At 46.1% G+C, this 27483-nt stretch overlaps 1 protein-coding gene across 7 annotated transcripts in view; it reads left to right on the forward strand.

Annotated features, from left to right (window-relative positions):
* The window catches only part of SEC24C (SEC24 homolog C, COPII coat complex component), an 81062-nt gene that overhangs the window by 24896 nt on the left and 28683 nt on the right, over window positions 1–27483 (forward strand). For 4 of the 7 annotated variants that reach the window (XM_065551492.1, XM_005285591.4, XM_005285593.4 and 1 more), the window contains 5 exons: window positions 1745–1920; window positions 3520–3981; window positions 8124–8254; window positions 11073–11141; window positions 13017–13128. In XM_065551492.1, coding sequence (XP_065407564.1) covers window positions 1745–1920; window positions 3520–3981; window positions 8124–8254; window positions 11073–11141; window positions 13017–13128 — 950 coding nt within the window. The remainder of the gene's footprint in view (window positions 1–1744; window positions 1921–3519; window positions 3982–8123; window positions 8255–11072; window positions 11142–13016; window positions 13129–27483) is intronic. The other 3 variants (XM_065551493.1, XM_005285595.4, XM_005285592.4) reach the window with 1 other exon arrangement.

Here is a 27483-nt window from a genome sequence, read left to right on the forward strand (position 1 = left end):
CAGGGGATTGGGGTGCAGGAGGGGGTGAGGGGTGCAAGGTCTGGGAGGGAGTTTGGGTGCAGGAGGGGGGTCTGGGCTGGGGCAGAGTGTTGGGGTGCAGGAGGAGGTGTGGGGTGCTGGTTCTGGAATGGTGCTCAGGGCTGGGGTGCAGGAGTGGGTTCAGGGTGCAGGAGGGAGGGTATGGGGTGCTGGTTCCGGGAGGGGGCTGCGGGTTGGGGTGTAGCCTCCCACAGGGCGGCACTTACTGCGGGTGGCTCCCGATAGGTGGCGCAGCAAGGCTAAGGCAGGCTTCCTGCCTGCCCTGGCCCTGCGCTGCTCCCAGAAGGGGACAACACGCCCCTGGGGAGGGGGTGCACGATGCCCCTCTCTGCTGGCACTGCCCCCTCAGCTCTCATTGGTCACAGTTCCCTGTTCCCTGGCAATGGGAGCTGTGGGGACAGTGCTTCCGGGAGTGGTGTAGGGCTGAGCGTCAGCCCAGCTGCACCGCCGGAGATCACGATTGACTGGGAGAGTCCCCAGGATCGACCAGTCGATGGCGATTGACCGGTTGGTGACCACTGTATTAAGCAATCATTTCTGCCACATTAAAACTGTTTATCTTTGGCTTTTATAACCTGTTTGTATTGTCTTTAAATCCTTCCTGTGTGGAAGGGGAATACGCTGCTTTGTGCGGGAGCTAAAGTTAGTTATTTTTTTTCCTAGGAGGATTTTAAGTATTGATCGTAAGAAGAGTCTTCCCCTATTATAATGCAATAAGTATATGTAACATTTCACAGTAGGGAGAATTTGCTACGCAGTCTGAATCTTTGCATCTGGAAAGCTTCTAGAAAGACCTCAGTGGTAGACATAGACACTACAGTACAGTGGGCACAGTGGTTGTCAGTAGTTATTAACTATTAATCTGTTCAAAAACTTCCCCTCAAAAATCTTAGGTTATAGTAATCATATACCATCAGGCGTTTTAAGACTCTTAATACTCTGTTCAGTTTCTGTATGTTTATATTCTTACAGTAGCATTAATTTCTGTTTTAGCTCGAGCTCATCATCCTTCTGTTTGAAACTTCACTGTCTGCATCCTTGTGGGAGTAACTTTTTAAATATCCCTTCTGGCTTCTTTGTGTCCCTTTGGAATTCAGAGGATTCTCCATCCAAGGGCCCCTCTGTCATGCCAGTAGGTTTTAGAGGATGGCTGGGCATGGATCCTTTTTGGAGTCGGACATCATTTCTTTTAATTGGCTGTAATAGTCTCCATTGATTGACACTAAGCACTTCCTTTTCTCACTCGCCCTCCAGAATGGCTGATCCACCCTAGCTTGACAGCTCTTCCAGCCTCAAACTAACTGGGGGGTGAGACGGAGAAGTACAAGGCAGGTATCCCAGTTGGCAGTGCAGAGCACTGCTACTATGCCACTACACTGCAGCAATACTTCTAGGACAGTGCTGTGCCTAACATGGGAAAAAACAAAAGCACAGTGTTTGGTGAGGTGAATCTATAAGAGTATTTATATTGCAAGAAACGCTGGATTTTTGATAGTAGAATTGTTACAGAATATTAAAGGATGTGCAGAAACTAACTGTACTTCAGACTTCATGTACTGCTTAGTTCTCAGGGTTTTGTGAGAACTTGAAACCCAGGTGTGTGTTGGAACAATCAAACAGTTTGTAAAGCATGGAAAACTGTAATTCCTCACATAACAGGGCACTCTTAATAACATTTGTATTCTTTCCTTCTCTCCCCTCACAGGCCCTCTGCATCTCAGCCATTCATACCAGGCACTGCACCCACACCTGTTAGCCAACCAGCTACCTTCCAGCAATATGGCCCTCCGCCAACCAGTGCGCAGCAACTGACCAATCACATGGCAGGAATGCAGATAGGCAGTTCAACCTCTGCTCCTCCCCCAGCTGGACTGGGCTATGGTGAGTTATTTTGGCACATAGGGTTGTGTATAATTGTTTCCGCTCTGTGTTTGTATTTTGGTAGTGGAGCCATTTTTGTATGGCAGTGACCCTCTTCCAATAAGAGATGGTGTTTTCTGGACATTGAGTGTCATGGTAGTATACAGGTAGATCTTATAGTGATAGGAAGTTACTTGAGAAAGCTTAGCACTGAGCCTGTGACATGTGGTGATCCTGGGAATGGATTGCAAGAACCGAGAAAGAAAAGTGTAACTGGTTCTACTGTTCAGCTACACTAGTTGGATGTGAACTACAGAAATAGACCATTTTCTCAGCCAGCTGTGGCAGATTCTACATACATTGATGCTGGGCAGGAGCCTAGTCTAAAAAAGTAGCGGGGGAAGGGGGAAGCCTGTTGGAGCTACCAAAGGGACAGAGCACTGAACTTGTGTGAACAATAAGTGGATGAAAGACTGTATTGTCCTGCACTGAAGGGTTTCATGGGGCTTTGTAAACTAAATTAACTTCAGAAGACTTCTACAGAAGAAAACGCTGAACCTGAGCATCCTTTCTGTGTTGTCATTCCTGCTACTGTAGTTGGCAAGACATTGCCTTTATACAGAAGGTTGGAAATTGCAGTGAAACTAGGTCTTCTCTGTGTGTAAACATTTTTATTGCACTTGAATTGATTTAGTTAACACAATTAATTTTGCTAAGCCTATTCTGTACTATAGCGTAATCACACTTCCTATTTTTAGGAGAAAAACAAGTGGGATTTAAGTATACAAATTCTACTGTACACACTTAGGGTAATATCTTTCTCAAATTTCCCACTATAAATAGTATGGTGTAATTACCTCTAGATAGTAACATATTTTGGTACACAGAAAAAAGACAGGAAATTTGCATTAAGGATATCATCTGTCTTGCATTGTTAGGCTTTGTCTACACTAGCACTTTTGTCGGTAAAAATTTTGTCGATCAGGGCTCTGAAAAAAACACCCCCTGACCAACATAAGTTTCACTAACAAAAGTGCTGGTGTGGACAGCGCTATGTCAGCAGGAGAGGCTCTCCTGCCGACATAGCTAACACCGCTTGTTAGGAGTGGATTAATTATGCTGGTAGGAGAGCTCTCTCCTGCTGGCAAAGAATGGCTACATGGGAGACTTTACAGCAGTACAGCTGTGCTGCTGTAAGGCCCGTTATGTAGACTTAGCCTTACAAGGAGAAGGATCAATGGTAGGAGATAAAGTTCATTGTAGCTTTTCAATCTGGCTTTGCCCACTGCAAAATGGCCTTCACATTAATGAAAAGACTCACTATGTTAAACAGCACGAAATTAATTACAGATGTTCCTGGAATCAAAGATCATTGGGAGGTGGGGGGAGGCGTGATCGTGATTCAGGAACTCTTTAGGAACTTCATCTTCCTCAACCTCTCCGACCCTAGTTTCAGAAGGGCTTTCATTGACGGTTTTTGTCTGGATTTAAGAGCAGAGTGTAGTTTGGCGTAGAGATCAAGGTAGGTTAGAGGGCGTGGATTTTGTTTGTGCTCTCTTAACTCAGGTGTTTTTTGTCGTTGTGAAAGCAAATAATGGCAATAACTTTTCTGCTTGTCAGGTCCCCCAACATCCGTTCCTCCAACCTCAGGAAGCTTCACTGCGACAGGATCTGGTCTCTACACATCTTACTCTTCAAGCCAAGGACCCCCTCCTGTTACCATGACCCATGGATTGCCTCCTACCAGCCTGTCTCAGGGTCTTTCCCTGGCGCAACCTGCTTTTTCTGGTCCACCACTGTCAGCCCAGCGCCTCCCTCAAGCCCCTGGTTTTGTCCCACCTCCCTGCTCCACAGGGATTGGACCTTCCAGTTACCCTCCTACCACTGGGGCCCCAAGACCTTCAACAATGCAAGGCTCACAGTTACCTGGACAGGCTCTAACTGGATTACCAACATCCCAGCCTAATCATGTGTCCTCACCACCACCTCATCCATCCATGTCAGGGCCTGCAATGACTGGCCTTCAGGGACCACCTCCTCCCACACATCCTTCCCAGTCAGGATACCAAATGCAGCAGAATGGTAAGTCATCCCGTTGCTCCTTCTATACTTGATGTAAGGTAATGTGCAGTCTGAGCGAACCAGTGGTATTGGTTACTGAGTTGCAGTCATCCAGGACTGTGGCAGTAATTGGAGGAATTACTGTCCTCTTGAAGGAAGAGAATGTCTTTCTTCCAAATGCATTAGGTACGTACAAGGCAGGATCTTCGGTGAGCTTAAACACAAAAAGGAAACTTACAAGAAGTGGAAACTTGGACAGATGACTAGGGAGGAGTATAAAAATATTTCGCGAGCATGCAGGGGTATAATCAGGAAGGCCAAAGCACAACTGGAGTTGCAGCTAGCAAGGGATGTGAAGGGTAACAAGAAGGGATTCTACAGGTATGTTTGCAACAAGATGATGATCAGGGAAAGTGTGGGACCCTTACTGAATGCGGGAGGCAACCTCGTGACAGTTTAATGTGGAAAAAGCTGAAGTACTCACTGCTTTTTTTGCCTCAATCTTCGCAGACAAGGTCAGCTCTCAGACTGCTGCACTGGGCAGCACAGTATAGGGAGGAGGTGAGCAGTCCTCAGTGGTGAAAGAACAGGTTAAGGACTATTTAGAAAAGCTGGACATGCACAAGTCCATGGGTCCAGCTTAATGAATCCAAGGGTGATGAGGGAATTGGCTGATATGATTGCAGAGCCACTGGCCATTATCTTTGAAAACCCGTGGCAACCGGGGGAGGTCCCCACGATTTGAAAAAGGCAGACATAGTGCCTATCCTTTAAAAAAGAGAAGGAGAATCTGGGGAACTACAGACCAGTTAGCCTCACCTCAGTTCCTGGAAAATTTATGGAACCGGTCCTCAAGGAATCCATTTTGAAGCACTTGGAGGAGAGGAAGGTGATCAGGAACAGTCAACATGGATTCACCATGGACAAGTCATGGCTGACCAGCCTGATTGCCTTCTATGATGAGATAACTGGCTCTGTGGATATGGGGAAAGCAGTGGATGTGATATATCTTGACTTTAGCAAAGTTTTTGATACGGTCTCCCACAGTATTCTTGCCAGCAAGTTAAAAAAGTATGGATTGGATGAATGGACTATAAGGTGGATAGAAATCTGGCTAGATCGTTGGGCCCAATGGGTAGTGATTAATGGCTCAATGTTTAGTTGGCAGCTGGTATCAAGCAGAGTGCCCCTGCGGTCTGTCCTGGGGCCGGTTCTGTTCAATATCTTCATTAATGATCTGGATGATGGGGTGGATTGCACCCTCAGCAAGTTCATGGATGACACTAAACTGTGGAGAGAGGTAGATATGATGGAGGGTAGGGGTCGGGTCCAGAGTCACCTAGACAAATTGGAGGATTGGGCCAAAAGAAATCTGATGAGCTTCAACAAGGACAATGCAGAATCTTGCACTTAGGACAGAAGAATCCCATGCTCTGCTACAGGCTGGGGACTGACTGGCTAAGCAGCAGTTCTACAGAAAAGGACCTGGGGATTACAGTGGACGAGAAGCTGGATGTGAGTCAACAGTGTGCCCTTATTGCCAAGAAGGCTAATGGCATATTGGGCTGCATTAGTAGGAGCATTGCCAGCAGATTGAAGGAAGTGATTATTCCCTCTATTCGGCACTGGTGAGGCCCCATCTGGAGTATTGCGTCCAGTTTTCGTCCCCCCACTACAGAAGGGATGTGGACAAATTGGAGAGAGTCCAGCGGAGGGTAACAAAAATGATTAGGAGGCTGGGGCACATGACTTACGAGGAGAGGTTGAGGGAACTGGGCTTATTTAGTCTGCAGAAGAGAAGAGTGAGGGGGGATTTGATAGCAGCCTTCAAGTACCTGTAGGTGGGTTCCAAAGAGGATGGAGCTAGGCTGTTCTCAGTGGTGGCAGATGACAGAACAAGGCGTAATGGTCTCAAGTTGCAGTGAGGGAGGTCAAGGTTGGATTTTAGGAAACACTGTTTCACCAGGAGGGTGGTGAAGCACTGGAATGGGTTACCTAGGGAGGTGGTGGAATCTCCATCCTTGGAGGTTTTTAAGGCCGCCTTGACAAAACCCTGGCTGGGATGACTTAGTTGGGGTTGGTCCTGCTTTGAGCGGGGGTTAGACTGGATGACCTCCTGAGGTCTCTTCCAACCCTAATCTTCTATGATTTTATGATCTTTCTGCACTGCAGGAGAGTATGGATTCATTGTCTGAGTTTTAGGTGCAAGAGTGGTCTGGTTCCTGATTTGTCTCTGTTGGTCTCTTGGCTGCATTTTTTTATCTAGTGTTCCCTGTAGCTTGTTCAGAGTTTGAGGAGAGTCCTGATATCGCCCCTGGTGGATGTATCCCTAATGGAGATTTAGTGTTTACTCCATGCTTCTTGGTCAATGTAGGTGCTAACTGGGTTAAACTGAATTAGAAAAAATTTATTCTGGCTTGCATTGGTACAAAAGAATTGCTTACTGTTTAGCACCATATGTTTGCATTGTTCTTTACAAGAATAAAATGTGGTTCCCTGCCCTGAAGAGTTTCCAATTCAAATTAAATATCTTGTGCTTTGGTTGGTAAAGTTGACATTTGCTTTCTCCTATATTCAGAAGTAGGGAATTTACAAAAATTAAATATCGGTGCTTGGGGATTAAAATGCGCACACCCTGCATGTTTATGGAAAGATTCGTAACATGTTGAGAATGGATTTCTACTTTCCCACTTATTACTTCTTTCTTCCATCTCCTTATGCCTTGATTTGTCTGCCTTGGTGAACTAAAGAGCAGTAAATTTAGAACTAATGAAAAGAAGTATTTAAACATAAGATCTACAGTTCTCATCCTGTTACGTTGCCTGCTGTTGATCACTGCATTGTAGAGTGGTATAGTTGCTGATCATGGGTTTTAGAGCGAGGTGCGCCTGAGTTCTAACCCTGACTGAAGTTCTCTCTGTGATCAGGTTACTTTATCCCTTTGAATTTGTTTCTCCCTTTGAAGTACTCTTCTTCATTGCAGGGGTGTTGAGGATGAATTCATTAATATCTATTACATTTTCTGCTGAATGATTGTGAGCCTTAATGTTGATAACTAGCTGCAAGGATCAGGAAGACGTTCCCTGCAGCATTTTACAATCGGCTAGGTGAATTATTGGCCATGTCACTTAGGCTATGTCTACACTAGTGAGCTTACAGCGGGCACAGCTGTACTGATGCAGCTGTGCTGCTGTAAGATTGCTCGTGTAACCACTCTATGCCGGCAGGAGAGAGCTCTCCCATCGACATAATAAAACCACCCCCAATGAGCTGCGGTAGCTATGTCAGCGGGTGAAGCTCGCCGACTGACATAGTGCTGTACACACTACCACTTATGCTGGTGAAACATGTCATTCGGGGGGGGGGGGGGGGGGTAGTTTTTTCCAGTTTCCTGACTGACATAAATTTTGCCAACATAAGTGGTAGTGTAGACATGGCCTAAATATTTAAGAACACTGCTGGGCAGAACTATCCGTTTTGTAAGAGAATTGTGGCAGATACATAGCTATCTACCTGTATACTGCCTTCTGTGTCTTTTGCAGCTGATACAACCGTGTACCACCCCAGGCATTTCCATTAATAAAGTGTAAAGCAAAGTGAAATAAATACATGCAATTTAAAAACTAAACAAATTAGAAAAGTAGAGTTTTAATCTCTGCTAATCTCAGGCAACACAAAAGCTGTCTGACACATTTCTGTCAGTATTTCTTTATTTTGTTGGTGCAGTATGAGGTACTGGACTGCTTCGGTCATAATCTATATTGGCCAGATCTGCAGCATAGCCTGTGTTTTCATAGAGGCTTTAATGCAGATCTAACCCATTAAGGGAGTAGGTAAAGGACCAGTTCTTCCCATTTCTGAAACAGATTCCAACAATGGATTACTTAAATCACTATTAAATCTGGACTACTCTGCTAGAGAGACATGTTACAACTGAAGAATTTTGATAAATCTCTTTGATCCTAATTACTTGAAGGGCAGATAGCTGTCCATTTTTGGATTAAGATGACTAGAAAAATTGGTTAAGAAAGGAAGTGTTTAGTATTATTTGTATTAAAGTAGCTCCAGGGAGCCCTAGTCACAGACCCAGGACGCTGTTGTGCAAGGTGCTGTACAAATACAGAACAATTAGATATGCTTTCATTTTGTTGTCTCTTTTTCAGGTTCCTTTGGGCAGGTTAGGGGCCCACAACCAAACTATGGCGGCGCTTATCCAGGAACACCAAATTACGGGAGTCAACCTGCACCACCTCCCCCGCCAAAACGCTTGGATCCGGACTCCATTCCTAGCCCTGTAAGTTAATTCAGTTCTGACCAACATGAACTTCCCCATAGAACATCTTCGTATAAATCAAACTGACGGATGCCAAAAACAGGTCCCAATGCTCTATCTGTTGACTTTGTTCTTCATACTTCTGCCCGTGAACGGAGGTTCTGAGAATATAACCTCTGGTTTACCAAAAGCAGTATTGTCTAGTGATTAGAGCATGGAACTGGGTGTAGGACATCTGAGTTCAGTTCCCAACTCTGTCCTTGATTCCGTGTGGTCTTGAACACATTACTGAGCCTCTCTCTCCCTTTGTTTCTCTATCTGTAAAAATGGGATACTTACCTGCCTCAGACGGTCATTGAGAAAATAATTTGTATTCTGTTTGTAAAGAATATTGGGACTTTGGATGGAAGCTGCTATATAAGTACAGTTTTGCTACTGCTCATTAGCCCTATGGCATTGGAAATTCTGAATTTATAGCACTAATTTTCAGGGTGCTGCTTTGTTCCATGTTAGCATGTGGGAAGGGGAGAATTCCTCAGAAGTAACCTTCATCCCCTCTCTTGAGGACTCTGGTTAGACTACAAGCTTGTTAACCCAAAAGCAGAAGTATGGGGGTATTTCAAGTGAACACTGATATGTCAAAGTAGTACATATTGTCACTCCCCCTAAACAGAATTTGATCGTTGTGTGCTGATGTTTCTGTTAGTGACTCTTTGAAAGGGCCTACATCTGCAGATTTAGGCACAACACATGACCTGCCTTAAAAGTAATCAAATGTCCTGTGGGAATTATCACCTGAATTCTGAAAATCTCCCACTTCACTGATAGAACAAAATAAGTTTCACGTCTCGGTCCGAAACAGTTGACTGACTGACGCAGGTCCCAAAACTGCATTAATTCTATCTCACACAGAGATTACCCAGCTTCTAAGAGGGATATAAACAATTGAGTTAGAAACCAATGATGGTTCAATTTGAGGAGGCCTGGAGAGCTTGTTTATGGTATGGTGGGCCATTCATAAGTGTACTGTTACGCAATCATGAGAGAAACTGATTGAATATATAGCACCATAGCAGTTAATCCAGCTCTGCTGATATTTTGCTTATTTAAGGTATGGGCCATAAGGGTGTCATCTTTCCTGTCCCTCTAGATGTAACTTCAAAGCAGCTAGTTAACTCTGTTGCCAAGAGCATTCTATGCAGAATCGTGAGACACTAGTAGTTGAAGGATGAGCTATTTCTCGAATTTTAATCCTCTACAGAGGGGAGGTTCCAAAAAGCAGGCAGGGGACTGGTTTGAGTGGTAGCCGTGTTAGTCTGTATCAGAAAAAACAATGAGGAGTCCTTGTGGCACCTTAGAGACTAACAAATTTATTTGGGCATGAGCTTTCGTGGGCTAAAACCTACTTCATCAGATGCATGGAGTGGAAAATACAGTAGGGAGGTATAAATACACAGCATTTGAAAAGATGGGAGTTGCCTTACCAAGTGGGGGGTCAGTGCTAACGAGCCAATTCAATTAAAGTGGAAGTGGCCTGTTCTCAACAGTTGACAAGAAGGGGTGGAAATCATTTTTGTAGTGCTAATGAGGCCAATGTAATCAAGGTGGCCCATTTTAAACAGTTGACAAAAAGGTGTGAGTATCAGCAGGGGGAAATTAGTTTTTGTAGTGACCCATCCACTCCCAGTCTTTATTCAAGCCTAATTTGATGGTGTCCAGTTTGCAAATTAATTCCAGTTCTGCAGTTTCTCATTGGAATCTGTTTTTGAAGTTTTTTTGTTGAACAAGCAACAGTGTGAAATGGCAGTCCCTCATAATTCCTACCACTAGCCTCTTAGGCTTGGTCTACACTACCCCCCCTAATTCGAACTAAGGTACGCAACTTCAGCTACGTGAATAACGTAGCTGAAGTTCGAAGTACCTTAGTTCGAATTAGTTCAAACTTACCTTGGTCCACACTCGGCAGGCAGGCTCCCCCGTCGACTCCGCGGTACTCCTCTCGGCGAGCTGGAGTACCGCAGTCGACGGCGAGCACTTCCGGGTTCGACTTATCGCGTCCAGACTAGACGCGATAAGTCGAACCCAGAAGTTCGATTTCCAGCCGTCGAACTTGCGGGTAAGTGTAGCCAAGGCCTTAGGCTCATCCTCCACTCCTCCTGATTCTGCTGAGTTGGTGTTTCCAAAGACCACAATTGCTTCTGATGCTGACAAACTTTTTCAGGGCAATGGTTTTAGTCACTACTTTAATTTTATACCTGCCTTTAATCTGGCTTCATGTTACCACCTGATCTAACTAATGGTATTGAAGTCCTAGGCTTTTCTGGTTTTTGATTCAGTGTGTGTGTGTGTGTGTGTGTGTGTGTGTGTGTTTTAGGACTTGCTTTTTTGGAAGGAATGGGGGCATTTTAATACCTTTGCTTGCTTCTCTCCTCTTTCACTAAATTAAATCTCAAGAAACTTGCATCAAGTGCCTCCATTGCAGCATGTTCTCAAAGCATAAATCCCCAAATTCTAGCAAAACAAGCATGTGAGCCATTGTCTCTGCCAACATAATGTTCAGAACCCAAGAACAGTTCAATGGCAAGACAGATTCTGGGATAACTGTGTAGTATGGAAGCAGATGTGTTCTTTCCTCTTGTCAGATTCTGGGATAACTGTGTAGTATGGAAGCAGATGTGTTCTTTTCCTCTTGTTGCATGATTGTACAAATGAATATATCTAACTCCAGTGCTATAAATTTTGGCAGAGAGAAGTAACACTGTTACTTTTTGTTTTATTACTCTTTGTTTTTCTTTTTGTGGCACTGTTACTTTAAAAAAAAAAAAAAAAAAAAAAAAAGCAACTCAGTGAGCTGCCACCCCAGCAGAAACCCAGGCACAGAATAGACCCAGATGCAATTCCTAGCCCAGTAAGTGCGGTGTCTGTCTTCTGTCATCTGTGTGTTGGTGACCACCTGTGCATGTTTGCAGCATAAGCTTCACCTTACTAACCCTTCAGTGTTAATCGTTTATCCTTCTTTCCCATCCCTTTCTGCTTACCTCATCAAAATGAATAAAATAAACACCACATGGGGACTGGTCATTAAATCACTTCCTATGTCATGAAATAAGGGGCAATAGAAAGTGGACAGCAGTTTGGAAATAGATTATGAAGAATGTCTCCCCTCCACATTGTCTGACTTTTAAAAGCAAAATACCTACCTATATCAGATTCCAATTGGAACATCTATAACACGAAAAATGCAATATGAGTAGTTACACATACTCTTTCTGCATACCATATGCATTACAAGTACACACAGTTTATTCCTTTTCTACCTGTGTAAGCTGAATTTGGTTACTGTTTATTCTTGAGCAGTGTTTGATGAATTGTCTCACTTTTGAAGTAACCGTTCTGTTTTGACATTAATTCCTCGTCTGAATCCCTTAGCAGACTTCCTCTGAGGCATGTGGAGCTATAAACATTCTTTCATTATCTGTGATCCTACACCACTGTTAAAAATTAAAATGTTAAATTTTTAAATTAGAAATGTGCCTTGAGAATCTTTTTAAAATGAAAAGTATCTACCTTTGGATTGGAGGAAAATGGTGGATTAAATTTTCTATTACCCCAATATCATTTTTGCTTTACTGGTGATTGGTTAAAGTTGGTCACATGACTCATATCTAATCAGTGATGACACCAACTTCAGTTAATCTGTAGAGTTTTGAGAAGATTTTTCCTGGAATGGTCACAGTCTGATTCTGTGGTTGAGCATTCCACTTGCACAATTTAGAACATGTACTGTATAAGGGTAACAAGAACTCTGCTGTATAACACTCTGCATGTTAAAATAGGTTGCAAATTGAGGGATATAATTTGGGGGGAATGGATTGTTCAGTAGGATCAGTGCTAGATTAATGCTTAAACTGGATTTGGCATAGGTACTGAAAAGGTATTGCAAGGGCTAACTCTTTCTAGACTAAACTCTCCCATTCTGTGGCAGAGTTCAGTGGATACGTTTAATCCAAAAGTGTTGTTGCACTTCATAATGCATAATCTCTAATTAGACATATTCTTTTAAACACGTTTATCACGGTAACTAGTGGATTTAACACTGTTACCATCCTGTCGAGCTCAGCTTGAATGATCTGTAACAGTCTGAGTTGCAGACTGGCCTCGGTCCCAAAAGCTCAAAGTATGAACTCGAGTGAGCACTATGTAGAAGTGTTCAGATTACTTTAGGTCAGAGTCTAATCAGATATACAGTGGAACAGCTTCACTTTGTGAAAATACCGGGAACTTAACAGCTCAGAAAGAAAAAGCAGACAAAAAAGGAAGTGCAAGCTGAAAGATATTTGGAATCTATAACAAAGCTGCCAGAGAGATCTGGCTGTGATTGTAGTTGCAACAGAGTATACTGGGGAGCAGTAAAGAGCAGAATACTGTTAGAAATTATTTTCATGGGCCAAATTTTGCTTTAAGTGAGTCCAGATCAGATCTTAAAATGTAAAATATGCCAATCTTCAAAATAATTAAAACAGAAAACTGGGAAGGGGAGTTAAAATATGTTGGTTTTTGTTGTTGAAATAAACCCATCTCTTGTCTTATTCCCAATTTGTAAACAATAAGAGCTGACTGCTTGGTAAAGTTTAAACTATGTCTAGGCGTCTCAGTTCTTAGAGATAGTAATGTTTGTCCCAATCCCTGTCAGAATCTGCAGTTACAAAGCAGTCAATGTTCCCCCATCCGTGTCTTCATGAAATGGAGCCTGCTGTGGCTAACATGCTGCTTTCCATTCTAGATCCAAGTAATTGAAGATGACAGAAATAACCGTGGATCAGAGCCATTCATCACTGGAGTTCGAGGGCAGGTCCCACCCCTCGTTACTACCAATTTTCTGGTGAAAGATCAAGGTAAAATACTGTTCACTCCCTCCATAGGTCCTCCCAAAAAAAAGCACATTACACTGGTCTACAATTTTTGAGAAGTCGTCTGCTTCAGAGATAAAATGTGCTATTCATTATGTATTTTGATGTGCTGAATTCAAATATGACAATTAAAACAACTGTTTCTAAGATATTTAAGTTTTTACATTTTATGTCTATGTATTGTGACAGACCCAGACCAGTGGGGTACAGGAGTCTGGTAGAGGGCAAATACACTGGTCACTGGATGAGTAGTTTTCTGTTCCCTGAGTGACCAGAGCAGGGGCTGCACTAGAGTAATCAGGAACCTGCTAGAACCAGTTAAGGCAGCTAATTAGGACACCTAGAGCCAATTAAGAAGGAGCTGCTAGAATCAATTAAGGCAGGCTAATCAGGGCACCTGGGTTTTAAAAAGGAGCTCTCTTCAGTTTGTGGTGCGAGTGTGAGGAGCTGCGAGCAAGAGGCGCAAGGAGCTGAGAGTGAGGGTGTGCTGCTGGAGGACTGAGGAGCACAAGCGTTATCAGACATGAGGAGGAAGGTCCTGTGGTGAGAATAAGGAAGGTGTTTGGAGGAGGCCATGGGGAAGTAGCCCAGGGAGTTGTAGCTGTCATGCAGCTGTTACAGGAGGCACTATAGACAGTTGCAGTCTACAGGGCCCTGGGCTGGAACCCGGAGTAGAGGGCGGACCCGGGTTCCCCCCAAACCTCCCAATTGACCTGGACTGTGGGTTCTTCCAGAGGGGAAGGTCTCTGGGCTGTTCCCCAACCCACATGGTGAACCTCTGAGGCAAGAAAATCTGCCAATAAGCGCAGGACCCACCACGATAGAGGAGGAACTTTGTCACAGTACTATCTACACAATATAGAGTTTTAATCATAAATTGTAAACCTAGGTCTTTTCATTTGTTTATGGTTGCTTTACATGATATTTCACCTGTCCTGTTTATGTAACACTGTAAAAATCAGCAAAAGGGTTATATAAATAAAATTTATTATGAAACAAAAGGCAAAAAACTATTATGTACATAGTTTAGTCCTATTCAGTGTCTACTCGGCGCTTCTTGGCTTGTCTCTTGTATTCATTAAATGGAGCATCTCTTGTCACTGTCCAGCAATAGTCTGCAAGCATTGATGGGTTCCATTTGCCCTGATAGCGTTTCTCCATTGTTGCAACGTCCTGGTGAAATCGCTCGCCATGCTCGTCGCTCACTGTTCCGCAGTTCGGTGGAAAAAAATCTAGATGAGAGTGCAAAAAATGTATCTTTAGTGACATGTTGCAACCAAGGCTTTTGTAGGCCTTGAGGAGGTTTTCCACCAACAACCTGTAGTTGTCTGCCTTGTTTCTGAGAAAATTTATTGCCACTAACTGGAAGGCTTTCCATGCCGTCTTTTTCCTTGCCACGTAGTGCATGGTCAAATGCATCATCTCGAAGAAGTTCACGAATCTGAGGACCAACAAAGACACCTTCCTTTATGTTAGCTTCACTTACCTTGGAAATTTTCCACGGAGGTACTTGAAAGCTGCTTGTGTTTTGTCAATGGCCTTGACAAAGTTCTTCATCAGACCCAGCTTGATGTGTAAGGGTGGTAACAAAATCTTACTTGATTCAACGAGTGGTGGATGCTGAACACTTTTCCTCCCAGGCTCCAATGACTGTCGGAGTGGCCAATCTTTCTTGATGTAGTGGGAATCTCTTGCACGACTATCCCATTCGCAGAGAAAACAGCAGTACTTTGTGTATCCAGTCTGCAGACCAAGCAAGAGAGCAACAACCTTCAAATCGCCACAAAGCTGCCACTGATGTTGGTCATAGTTTATGCACCTCAAAAGTTGTTTCATGTTGTCATAGGTTTACTTCATATGGACTGCATGACCAACTGGAATTGATGGCAAAACATTGCCATTATGCAATAAAACAGCTTTAAGACTCGTCTTCGATGAATCAATGAACAGTCTCCACTCATCTGGATCGTGAACGATGTTGAGGGCTGCCATCACACCATCGATGTTATTGCAGGCTACAAGATCACCTTCCGTGAAGAAGAATGGGACAAGATCCTTTTGACGGTCACAGAACATGGAAACCCTAACATCACCTGCCAGGAGATTCCACTGCTGTAGTCTGGAGCCCAACAGCTCTGCCTTACTTTTGGGTAGTTCCAAATACCTGACTAAGGTCATTCAGTTCACCTTGTGTTATGAGTGTGGTTCAGAGGAGGAGGATGGGTGAAAATGTGGGTCCTGTGACATTGATGGTTCAGGACCAGAAGTTTCATCCTCTTCCGACTCAAGTGAGAGTGATTCTGGTGCATCAGGAACCGGCAGTCCTTCTCCGTGGTGTAGTGGGCGTATAGCTGATGGAATGTTTGGATAATGCACAGTCCACTTTTTCTTCTTTGACACACCTTTCCCAACTGGAGGCACCATGCAGAAGTAACAATTGCTGGTATGATCTGTTGGCTCTCTCCAAATCATTGGCACTGCAAAAGGCATAGATTTCCCTTTCCTGTTCAACCACTGGCGAAGATTTGTTGCACAAGTGTTGCAGCATATGTGTGGGACCCACCACTTGTCCCGATCTCCAGTTTTGCAGCCAAAATAAAGGTGATAAGCTTTCTTAACCATAGTGGTTATACTGCGCTTTTGTGATGCAAAAGTCACTTCACCACAAACATAGCAGAAGTTATCTGCACTGTTCACACAAGTACGAGGCATCTCTGCTCACTTTGGCTAAACAGAAATGTGTCCCTTTTTAAAATCAAACACTGACAAATAAGAGAGCACAACACTGTATGATTTCTAGAGCTGATATAGGGCAATTTGTTCAGCAGAGTGATGTAAGCTTCGTTATGATTGCATCATCCATGAGGTCTAGGAATAACATGATGCAATTAATATCATGCATGATGCAATACCAGCTTCAGATTGCATCACTCATTGTTTTGCCTAAAAAGCAAGTACTGTCCAAACCCAGTCATAGATTTATTCATAGATCCAGTCAAAGATGTATTTTAGTCATTTCTGGTTTAAATTGAGATCCCTTCCCTTTAGAACTCACTTATCCTCCGTCATTCCCAAGTCAAGGGTCGTATATACTGACCCAATAGCGCATCTTGAAAACTAGAGCCAATCAACAATTTTAAGCATCGTTTTTGTTCTCAGTGACCCAGAATTAGTAAAGTTTGACTACATTTATTTCAGAAGCATTTTGGCTGTAGAGCAGTGTTATCAGAGATCCAATTACATTATTATCAGATATTCTTAATGGAGAAGTTTTAGGAATGTTCCCTTTGTGGTTCAGGGGCCAATGCACTAGCTTTTTACCAATAAAGGTCTGAGTTCAAATTCTGTTTCAGGTCACAAGTGAAATGAGTATAGCCCTAACTTGGACTCCATTGGATGTTTTGTCCACCTAGAACTAATCAACCAGTAAAAACAATTAACACTTCTTTGGGGAAGGCATAAAAGCTAGCATAGCAAAGTGTGTTTTAAAAGCCAGAAAAAACAGTTTGTCTTCAAGTGCCTGCTCATGTCAATTCAATTCTAGGTGTGCATGCGCCCACGTGTGCGGCCGTTGGAGATTTTTGCCTTAGTGGTATCTGTAGGGTCAGCTGTGGTGTCCTCTTGAGTGCTGCACTCATGCATTGGTATATTAGGCGCCACCAGCCCTACGCCCTCCCAGTTCCTTCTTACCACCCATGGTGGTTAGTCAAAGCGCCTTTCCCTTGCATAGCAAGGATTAGCGGTTCTTCTACTCCAGTCTTTAGAGCCTTGCAAATAGTTTGTTTACAGTAGTTAGTTAGTAAGTAATTAAGTAGTGTAGTTAGTGAGAGAGAGAGAGAGAGTCCCAGTGGCGACTTTGTCACAAGCAGGGCATGGCCCAGTCTCCAGGTTTTAAGCCCTGTTCTGACAGCAACAGGCCTATGCCTGTTAGTGACCTCCCCCCATAGCAGCTGCCTCAAGGGCTTGGGGGAATCACATATATGAAGCATCTGTAAGTGTTGCATCTGTAAAAACTTTTGTCCCAGTTTGGGCCAACAGCCCACACTGGAGCCACATGGGGATCTCCCTCCCCTGATGAGGCCCCCGCTTGCTCCCCGAGGGATCCACCACTGACTCCAGAAAGCAGTAGAAGACCCAGACTGGTGGCAGGGCCGATGCCTTCACAGGCTTTCCCAGTGCCCAGAGAGCAGGTGCCTCTACTAGTGTTGTCAGCACCACGTGTGTTGTGGGTCACAGCAAAGGCAAGGGCAAGCCTGCGGTAAAGACCCCTAAGAGGGTTGGCAAATGATGCTGGTCTCCAGAATTGAGACAGCGTTTTCCATTTCCACGTCCCAGGTCTCCGTCTTCTACAGGATGTCCTAGATCACTGGCACTGCAGTCGCGGTCTCCGCCCTCTCAACATGGGTCGCCAGAGGAAGGCACTGGTCATCGTACCGCCAGCGCTGGTCATCCTCCCACTGGCTGTCTCCTCGGTAGAGATCTCAGTCTCCTAGACCGTAGGAGCGGTCTGCGTTGCAGTACTGATCCCCCGTCCCTGATCCACCTACTCGAGGCACCCGGTTTCCCGCGTCGATGGTTAGCTGCCAGACGCAAGCTTCTACGTCCTTTCTGTGGTCACCAGAAGGTGATTTCTCCAGTATGGAAAGGGAATTCAGCATCAGTGCAACAGCATCAGTGCAATTGGGCACCTGAGGCTGCATTCACCTTCGCGATGCCGTCATGGCAGCGAGGCCGGTGGCTGGTGCAGTGGCCCTACTGGGGCGTATGGGGCATGCCTGTGATGCTGATGCCTCCATCAATCCACCCCTCAGCCACCGCCTTAGAGCAGCAACCGGCGGCACTGAGCTCAGTGCAGATGGGGAAACTCCAGGGTAGAGGAGCAAGCGCCCACCCCAAAACCCTTGTTCCTGACGAGGAATGATTTCCTGGGGCCTCCCCTGGTAACCCAGTAGTCGTCGTCCTCCCCGGATCAGGTGGTGGACTGGTATACCCACCCCCATGGCTCATCAAGGACAGATCTTGGGAACTGGTGCAATGGAGCCTCGAGCTCATACATTCCATCTGCCCTGACCTGGGCCTGTTGGTAAACTAAAAGAATTCGACCGTACAGCTGGTGCAACTAATAGAGTTCATTGGGGCAGCTCTCAACTCCACTCGAGCCAGAGCCTTCCTTCTAGAGGCATATTTTCAGGAACCATCACATAAATGTCAGGGAGCTTGAAGCGGTTTGCCTAGCCTGCCAGACGTTCCTGCCCCACCTGAAGGGCAGGTGGTGCAGGTCCTGACAGACAATACCACCACAATATATTACATTAACAGACAGGACTGAGCCAAGTCATTGGCTCTTTACCAAGAAACTCTCTGCCTTTGGGACTTGTGTGCAGCATGCCATCCATCTGGTAGCCACACATCTGCCTGGGGCCTGGAATGTGTTAGCAGATCGCCTCAGCAGAACCTTCTCGTCTTGCCACAAGTGGTCGCTCCATCCAGAGGGGGTCAGGCTGATCTTCCAGAAGTGGGGGACTCCCCAGGTGGACTTGTTTGTGTCCCGTCAGAACAGGAAATGCCACGCATTCTGCTCAGTCCGGGGAATGGGTAGAGGCTCCCTGTCAGACGCCTTTTTGCTCCCTGATAGGGGGCTCTGAAGTATGCCTTCCCTTCAAGGGTCGAATACTGTTTGCTGGTAAGACTGACAAGTCACTCCTCTCATTGAAAGATTCGAGGACCACTCTCAGGCTACATCTACACTACAGGGGGGAGTCGATTTTAAGATACGCAAATTCAGCTACGTGAATAGCGTAGCTGAATTCGACATATCGCAGCCGACTTACCCCGTTGTGAGGACCGCGGCAAAATCGACCTCCGCGGCTTCCTGTCGACGGTGCTTACTCCCACCTCCGCTGGTGGAGTAAGAGCGTCGATTAGGGGATCGATTGTCGCGTTCCATAAATCAATCCCCGAAAGGTCGATTTCTACCCGCCGATTCAGGCGGGTAGTGTAGACCTAGTGTCAGATCTTAGTGTTTATATACCTGCAACAAAACATAAACAACAAGGCAGGTATTATACATCACAGCGTCCCAGACAGGTCCCGTACACACAGCAACCGAGACAATACGATAACCAGAGACATAGGGAGAGACCGACCAGATGCAGATCAAACTCTTCCCAACCCACTACATCCCAACAATCAACATCTAAACAGCAGATTTGAATGTTTGGTCCAGGGCTTGACAAACCTCCCCCAACTCTTGCTGCCAGCACCACTTCCAACCAACCAACCAACCATCCTTTTACCAACTGTCTAATACCGTTCTATCCAACTTGGCGAACTATCACTTACAACAGATGAGGACTGGAAATCATCAAAATTGGCTATGCCATCCAGTTCCCCTTCCAGCCTTATCACTCATCCTCCCTCCCCATCTCTCTTCAGGGATGCCTCACAAGCCCCTCCTGAGACTGGAAGAAGAACATCTCCTACACCTGCGGGTGCTAAAGCCAGTTTCGGTACATCAGAGGGAAGGGCTTCTGTTCCCATTTTTTTAACCGGAAGAAGTCTGGAGGATGGTGACACATCCTTGATCTCAGGAAGCTAAGCAAATTTGTCAGAAAACCATCCTGAATTGTGTGATGTTATCTACAATCATTCCAGCACTGGAACAAGGGGATTGATTTGTGGCCCTCGACCTTCAAGATGCATATTTTCACCTTGCTATATGTCCAACGCACAGGAAATTTCTTCAATTCATACTGGGAAAGAACTATTTCCAATATACGGTACTACCTTTTGGCCTTTCCACGGCCTCCTTGGTATTTTCCAAAGTCCTTGCTGTGGCAGTGACCGACCTTTGCAAGCACGGGGTCACAATATACCCCCTACTTAGACGATTGTCCAATCAAGACTCGCACTTGGGAAGAAGACATTACAGTCGTGCAACAGACAGTGTCGCTCTTCACAAGTCTCAGTTTATTAATAAATGTCCAACAATCCACACTAACGCCAGTTCAGAAACTGGACTTAATTGGCGCCCATCTAAATTCTCTAGAAGCAACAGCATCGTTACCTCCTCAGAGATTTGCCCCTCTAATGAACCTCATCAATACCTTGGTGCACAGCCCACAGATATCCGCCAGAACCTGTCTCCCAACTACAAGGTCGCATGGCGACGACCACATACGTGGTGAAACACAGCAGGCTGCAGGTGCACTGCTTGTAGGTTTGGCTCAAGACCGTGTATGCCCCACACAAACGCAGTTTGAACAAACTTCTAAGCATGCCAGTAAAGGTCAAGGACTCGTTACAATGGTGGACTCACCCACGCAACATCTGCATAGGTGTCCCTTTCCTACAGCTTCCTCCCAAAATGATAATCACAACGGATGCCTCTACTGGGATGGGGTGCCCGCTTAGGCAACCTCACAGTATAGATAAGATGGTCTCCTTCTAAATCAACACTCCACATCAATGTACTTGAACCACTCGCAGTTTGCAATGCCTGTCCACATTTCATGACTCTGATCAAAAACAGAAACATACAGATTGTGATGGACAATGTGGCCTGCATGTTCCACATAAGCAAACAGGGAGGAACCGAGGTCACAATCCCTATGTACGGAGGCCATAAAGCTCTGGACATGGTGCATCCAACACAGCATCACCATATCAGGCACTTACCTCCTGGGGTCTCAGAAGGTCACAGCTGACACATGAAGTCGAAGGTTCTCGAACGATCAGTAGTGGGAAACCAACACCTGTGTGATCCAGAGCATTTTTCAACTATGGTTGCTAGACTTATTCGCCACAAAACAGAACACCAAATGCCCAAATTTTTGCTACAGAGCGGGTCTGGGGCCAGGATCCAGAGGCGGTGCATTTTTCATCCTATGGGATACATCCTTCCTGTATGCTATCCCTCCTACCCCATTGCTGTCCAGGGTCTTGCATAAGGTCAGGATCGATTAAGCCAAAATCATTCTGATAGTACCCGCATTGCCCAGGCAAACCTAGTATCCATACTGCAACAGATGTCATCGTGCCCCCATGTCTTCTCCTGCTTCTTCCAAATCTCCTTTCTCAGGAAGCGGGTCAGACTCTGCATCCAAACTTGGAGTTGATCCATCTCAGAGCCTGGCTCCTCAGTGGTTCCAAGGCAAGGAGATAACTTGTTCTGAGGATGTTGAAGACCTCTTGCTAAACAGACAGCCCACTACATGAGTTATGTACCTCCATAAATGAAAGAGATTCCACACGAGGTGCCTAAACAAACAAATTGATGCCATCACCTCTACCATATCATTGGTCCTGGATTACATGCTTTACCTTAAGAAATCTGGCCTTTTAATTAGTTCAATACAAGCACATCTGGCTGGCATTACAACATTCTATGACAAAGTGGACAGTGTTTCAGCCTTTGCTCACCCAATTACCAAAAGATTTCTCCAGGGAGTATGCAACCTCTACCCAGATCCCAGAGCGCCAGCGCCCCTATGGGACCTAATCTTACTGATTTGATCCCTCACAACTGCCCTATTCGAACCTTTGGCTATGTGTTCTCTATTACACCTTTCCATGAAAGTGGCCTTTCTAGTTGCCATCATGTCTGCGAGATGTGTGGGAGAAATGTTCCAAAGGCAAACCCATATCTAATCAGAGACTTTCTAGATGGATTTCAGATTGCATCCAGCTCTGTTATCAGCAATATGACCTACAACCCCCCTCATGGGTTAGAACACACTCCACAAGATCTGTAGCCAAATCGATAGCCGTCCTGAACAACATGCCTATTACCGACATATGCAGCTTGGACACCACCTCACACATTCAAACAACACTACGTTATTAATCAGGTCTCAGCATCTGACACGCGGCTGGGACACGTCTATTCAGAACTAATTCCAAATCCCTCCTGCCACCAAGGGGCACTGCTATACAGTCACCTAAAGCAGAGCACCCACAGGGACATCACTCGAAGAAGAGAGGGTTACTCACCTTGTGCAGTGAATGAGGTTCTTCGAGATGTGTCCCTCTGTGGATGGTCCACTACCCTCTCTTCTCCCCTCTACTTCGGCGTTATCAATACTCTGGTAGAGAAGGAACTGAGATGGGGGAAGCAACACACCACTAATCAACTGCCAACACAGGCGTGAGACACGGAGAGCGCATGTGCGGCCTAACCAGGTACTGCTGTTGAAATTCTCCGACTAGAGGTGCAGGGCACACAGTCACCTGAAGTGGAGCACCCACAAGTAGAGACAGCTCGAAGAATCTCAGTTACTGCACAAGGTGAGTAACCCTCTCCTCTAGATAAATGGAGTGTGTGATGCAGAACTCCCACAGTCAGATTGCCTCCTGACATAGAGGGGAAGAATGCACTCCGCCCTGGCAGTTGATGTAGTACATGGCAGTTGTATTGTCCGTGAGAACCGAAACAACCTTGTCTGTAATGTGGGGCAGGAACTCTTGGCGGGCTAGGTGGACTGCCCCCAAGTTCCCTGATATTGATATGAAGAGAGCTCTTCGTGGGACCATAGGCCTTGAGTCCTAAGGCACCCTAGGTGGGCTCTCCAACCCAGCGCTGAGGCGTCTGAGACCAGCGACACCGATGGTTGGGGCCTTGAAAGGTACTCCTTCACAGACACTGCATTGGTTCCACTAACAAGTCAATGAATCAAGGCTCTGGGGTGGGACAGGTGAGTACCATGTCCAGATGATGTCACAAAGGTGAATATACAGTGGACAGCCAGGCCTCACATGTTGCACCACATATGTGCATGATGCCATATGACCCAGGAGGCTCAAGCACATCCAGACTGTGGTGACCAGATGTGTCTGAAGGGAACACGATCCTCCAGAAGTAAGGCCTTTCCTGTACGGAGTTGAGAACCACCCCTATGCACTCTATCCTTTGTACAGGTATAAGGGTGGATTTCTGATCATTCATTAGTAGACCTAAGGCCAGGAAAGTCGTTCGGATGAAATGGATGTCTGATTCCACCTGAGCTGTGGACCGGCCTTAGATTAGCCAATCGTTGAGATACGGGAATATGTGAACTCCCTTTCTCCTGAGGAAAACTGCTACTGCTACTACTACCATATATTTGGAGAAGACCTGTGGGGAGGCTGACAGGTGTGGCAAAGTACCTTCTTCTCCTCAGCAGGCTCAGTCCTTTTTAGCCTTGGAGACACAGGCTTGGGCAAAGCAAATCCTTGTAGGTAGCACAGGGTCTGGCTATTCCTTCCCTCAGTCAGTCCCTTGTGCTTGTTTATCTTCCCTTCTGGGGACAGAGTGCGGCCTTCCTTGCAGGAAGGGTTCAGAGCCTTGCTGCTCCTAGCTTACTGGCAGCTTCCCTGTGTCTCTCAATCTCTCTCGCCCTGCCCCCTTCCACGCCGGGGAGGATTTAAAAAGGTCCCAAGCAGTTGGAGCCAGCTGAACCTTATTTCCCCTTGGTTCTCTCTCCTCAGTGGCTTGGGAGAGGCCTTTTTAACCCCCTGGGATTGATTACTACCCCCCCTTTTGTAGCTGTTTGTCCTGGGTTTGCCACACAGACCAAATGGGAGAACCATGAAATGATAATGAGTCTGGTTCATGACAAATCTTAGGACCCTTCTGTGTCCTTGGAAAATAGAGATGTAGAAGTGTATGTCCTTTTTAGGTCAAGGGTAGCATACCTATCCCCTGGATTCTGCAAAGGAATGATGGAGACCATGTGGAACTTCTAGCTCTTGATAGTGGTCGAGATGATGCAGGTCTAGGATTGGTCTGAGTGCTCCCCTTGGCTTTCAGAATTAGCAAGTAACAGCAATAAAACTCCTTTCCTCTTAGATGGTGCAGAACCTCTTCCAAGCTCCCACCTAAAGGAGGGATTGGACTTCTTGTTCCAACAGTTGCTTGTGAGAAGGGTCCCTAAAGAGGGACAGGGAGGAGAGCAGGGTGGATAAAAATTGGAGGGTATAACCTAATTCTATTGTGCTTAGACCACAACAGTCTGAGATAATGTGGGTCCAGGCGTTGAGGAAGCGGGAGAGTCGGTTAGAAAACAAAGGAGTAACTGGATCAAAAACTGAGGGGACTGAGATGTCTTCCTCAAGCATCTCATCAAAATGAGTGCTTTGAGCTGCCCAAGTGGCAGGGGAAGATTGCCGGCCTGAGGAGGAGGCTGGGAGAAGGGGCCTACGCCTGTACCCTTTGTTCTTCCTTCTTCACTGATCTTGCAAGGCAGGCTGTGCAAAATAGTGTTCAGTCTGTGGAGGCCTGTAGTGTTTTCTGGATGCTACCGGCAAATACAGACTCAGATTTTAGGGTCGCCTTAGAGTCCTTAAGTCCGTGGAGTTTGGTGTCTATTTGCTATGAAAAGAGCAAGGGCCCTTCAAATGGGAGGTCCTGGAGGGTTTGCTGTACCTCCTGAGGAAACCCCGAAGACTATAACCATGAGCTTCTTTGCATTAGAACAGCTGTGGCCATCGATCTGGATGCAGAATCAGTGGTATCCAAGGCTGCCTGCAGGGAGGCCTTAGCTACTTTCTTCCCTTCTTCCACTAGTGAAGAGAACTCCTGTCTGCCCTCTTGGGGGAGCATGTCCTTAAATTTTTGCATCTCCCACATATTAAAATCATAGCGACCTAGCAATGCTTGCTGGTTTGCTATTCAAAGTTGTAGCTCACCCGTCGAATAGACATTTCAGCCAAACAAGCCCAGCTTTCGGAGTCCTTTGTCTTGGATGTGGGCCCTGCTTGACCTTGACAGGCCCTCACGTTGATGGCTGCCACCACTAGAGACCCTGAAGGAGGGTGTGAAAACAGAAATTCATACCCCTTGGCTGATATGAAGTATTTGTGCTCTGTCCTTTTGGCCATAGGAGGGGAGCAATATGAAGTATTTCTGCTCCCTCCTTTTGGCCATAGGAGGGGAGCGGGGGTCTGCCAGAGCGCTCTAACCGGGTCCATGATCGCCTTGTTAAGGGGTAGAGCCTCTCTTGAGGGACCCACTGTTGACAAAATGTCCAATAAACAGTGTGTCGTCTCTTTGACCACATCAGCGTGGAGAGACCCAAGTTCGAGGCCACCTGCTTTAAGAAGTCCTGGTGGGCCTTGTGGTCATCTTGAGGTGGGGATACACGATAGCCACCACTGCCTCTTCTGGGGAAGAGAAGGAAGAGGCTAAGGCTGGTTGAGGGGCCTCTGCCCTTCCAAGACCTGTGGGACCTCCTCTTGAGGTTTGGCCTTGGGCACCATAGCATCTGAGGCCACAGCAGGATAGGAATAGTGTGGGCAGTAGTGTGGGTGGTCCTGACAGTGGGGAGAGTAGGGCCCCAATTTAGACTCCAATGAGGAAGACAGGCTGTGGGGAGAGACGAAGGCAGTGCTGACTCTCTGTGCTGGTGAACGGTGTCGCGGAGAAGTCTGAGCCAAGGCTCCCCTAGTGGTGCCACATGAAAGCTGGAGGACAGTTCTCTGCTGCTCATCGGTACCAACAGTGCAGTCCTGAATCTCTGGGTCTGGGAGAGTGAGCAGGTCTCTAGCAGCTGCAAATGCCTCTAGGGTTGACGGTATCACAAACTGACTGGTACAGTTGGCACTTTCCGCACTGGAATTAGCGGCACTTGTGGTGGTACTGAGACTGGTGGAGGTGGGTGCTGCGGTGCTGGAGAGGGAGAGCAGCTCGACACAGGTCTCACTCTGTCAAGATCCCCTGGCCTGCTTCCTTTCAGCATTGGGGAACAACTCTTCTCCTGGTGCTTACAATGCTGCTTCTGAGGTGCCAGGGAGGAGAATCGGTGCCAGAACTCTCAATTGGTGAGAAGAGTACTCAGCATCAAAGCTGAGGTGCTTGGTGCCAAGTCTGAGTGTGGCTCCAATGCTAGTCTTAGGGATGCGTCCATGAGGAGGACCTTCAGCCTTGCCTCCTGGTCTTTTCTCGGTGGGGGTCTAATGTCCCTGCAGATCTGGCAACAGTCTTTCTGATCTTCCCCTAAGCACTTGAGACAGCTCGAGTACGGGTCACTTAAGGATATCGACTTGCCGCAGGAAGCAAAGGACTTGAGGCCTGGTGACTGAGGCATGCCCTGGTACCGGAGCGCAGACAAGTCTCTCCAACCAAGTATAGCGGTGTCCAAAACTCACTAAGTAAACTACAATAACTATATGCACTAGAAAAGAGAAGAAAAAAACACTGGGAGAAATTACCTGAGCAATGAGGGAAGTTCCAGCAGCTGTCATAGGCGGTAAGAAGGAACTGAAGGGGCGTGGGGTCAGTAGGGCCCTTTATACCAGCGCTATGAGCACATGGCACCAGAGGGCGCTGAAGCTGACCCGATGAGTACCACAAAGGGAAAAAATTCTGGCAATTGTACTTAGGGCATGCAAAAGCCTATGTTGGAATAGACATGTGAGAGCACTCGAAGAAGAACTCAGTTTCATGGGTACAAATGAGAGGTGCACCCATACTGGAGTAGCAGGCGTGTTACACATCAGAACTGAGGTGCATTGGCAGTTTTATGAACATAAGAATGGCCATACTGGGTCAGACCAAAGGTCCATCAAGCCCAGTATCCTGTCCTCTGACAGCTTTCAGAGTAGCAGCCGTGTTAGTCTGTATCCACAAAAAGAACAGGAGTACTTGTGGCACCTTAGAGACTACAAGACAGGCCCAAAAAAGAAAAATACAGAACACCACTAGCTGTCACCTTCAGCCCCCAACTAAAACCTCTCCAGCGCATCATCAAAGATCTACAACCTATCCTGAAAGATGATCCCTCACTCTCACAGATCTTGGGAGACAGACCTGTCCTGGCTTACAGACAACCCTCCAACCTAAAGCAAATACTCACCATCAACCACACATCACTGAACAAAAACACTGACCCAGGAACCTATCCTTGTAACAAAGCCCGATGCCAACTCTGTCCACATATCTATTCAAGTGACATCATCCTAGGACCTAATCACATCAGCCATACCATCAAGGGCTCATTCACCTGCACATCTACCAATGTGATATATGCCATCATGTGCCAGCAATGCCCCTCTGCCACGTACATTGGCCAAACCGGACAGTCTCTCCGCAAAAGAATTAATGGACACAAATCTGACATCAGGAATCATAATACTCAAAAACCAGTGGGAGAACACTTTAACCTGTCTGGTCATTCAATGACAGACCTGCGGGTGGCTATCTTACAACAGAAAAACTTCAAAAACAGACTCCAACGAGAGACTGCTGAGCTGGAATTGATATGCAAACTAGATACAATCAATTTAGGATTGAATAAGGACTGGGAATGGCTGAGCCATTACAAACATTGACTCTATCTCCCCTTGTAAGTATTCTCACACCTCTTA

Source organism: Chrysemys picta, chromosome 7, assembly GCF_011386835.1.
Source record: "Chrysemys picta bellii isolate R12L10 chromosome 7, ASM1138683v2, whole genome shotgun sequence".
NCBI classification, from domain to species: Eukaryota; Metazoa; Chordata; order Testudines; family Emydidae; genus Chrysemys; species Chrysemys picta.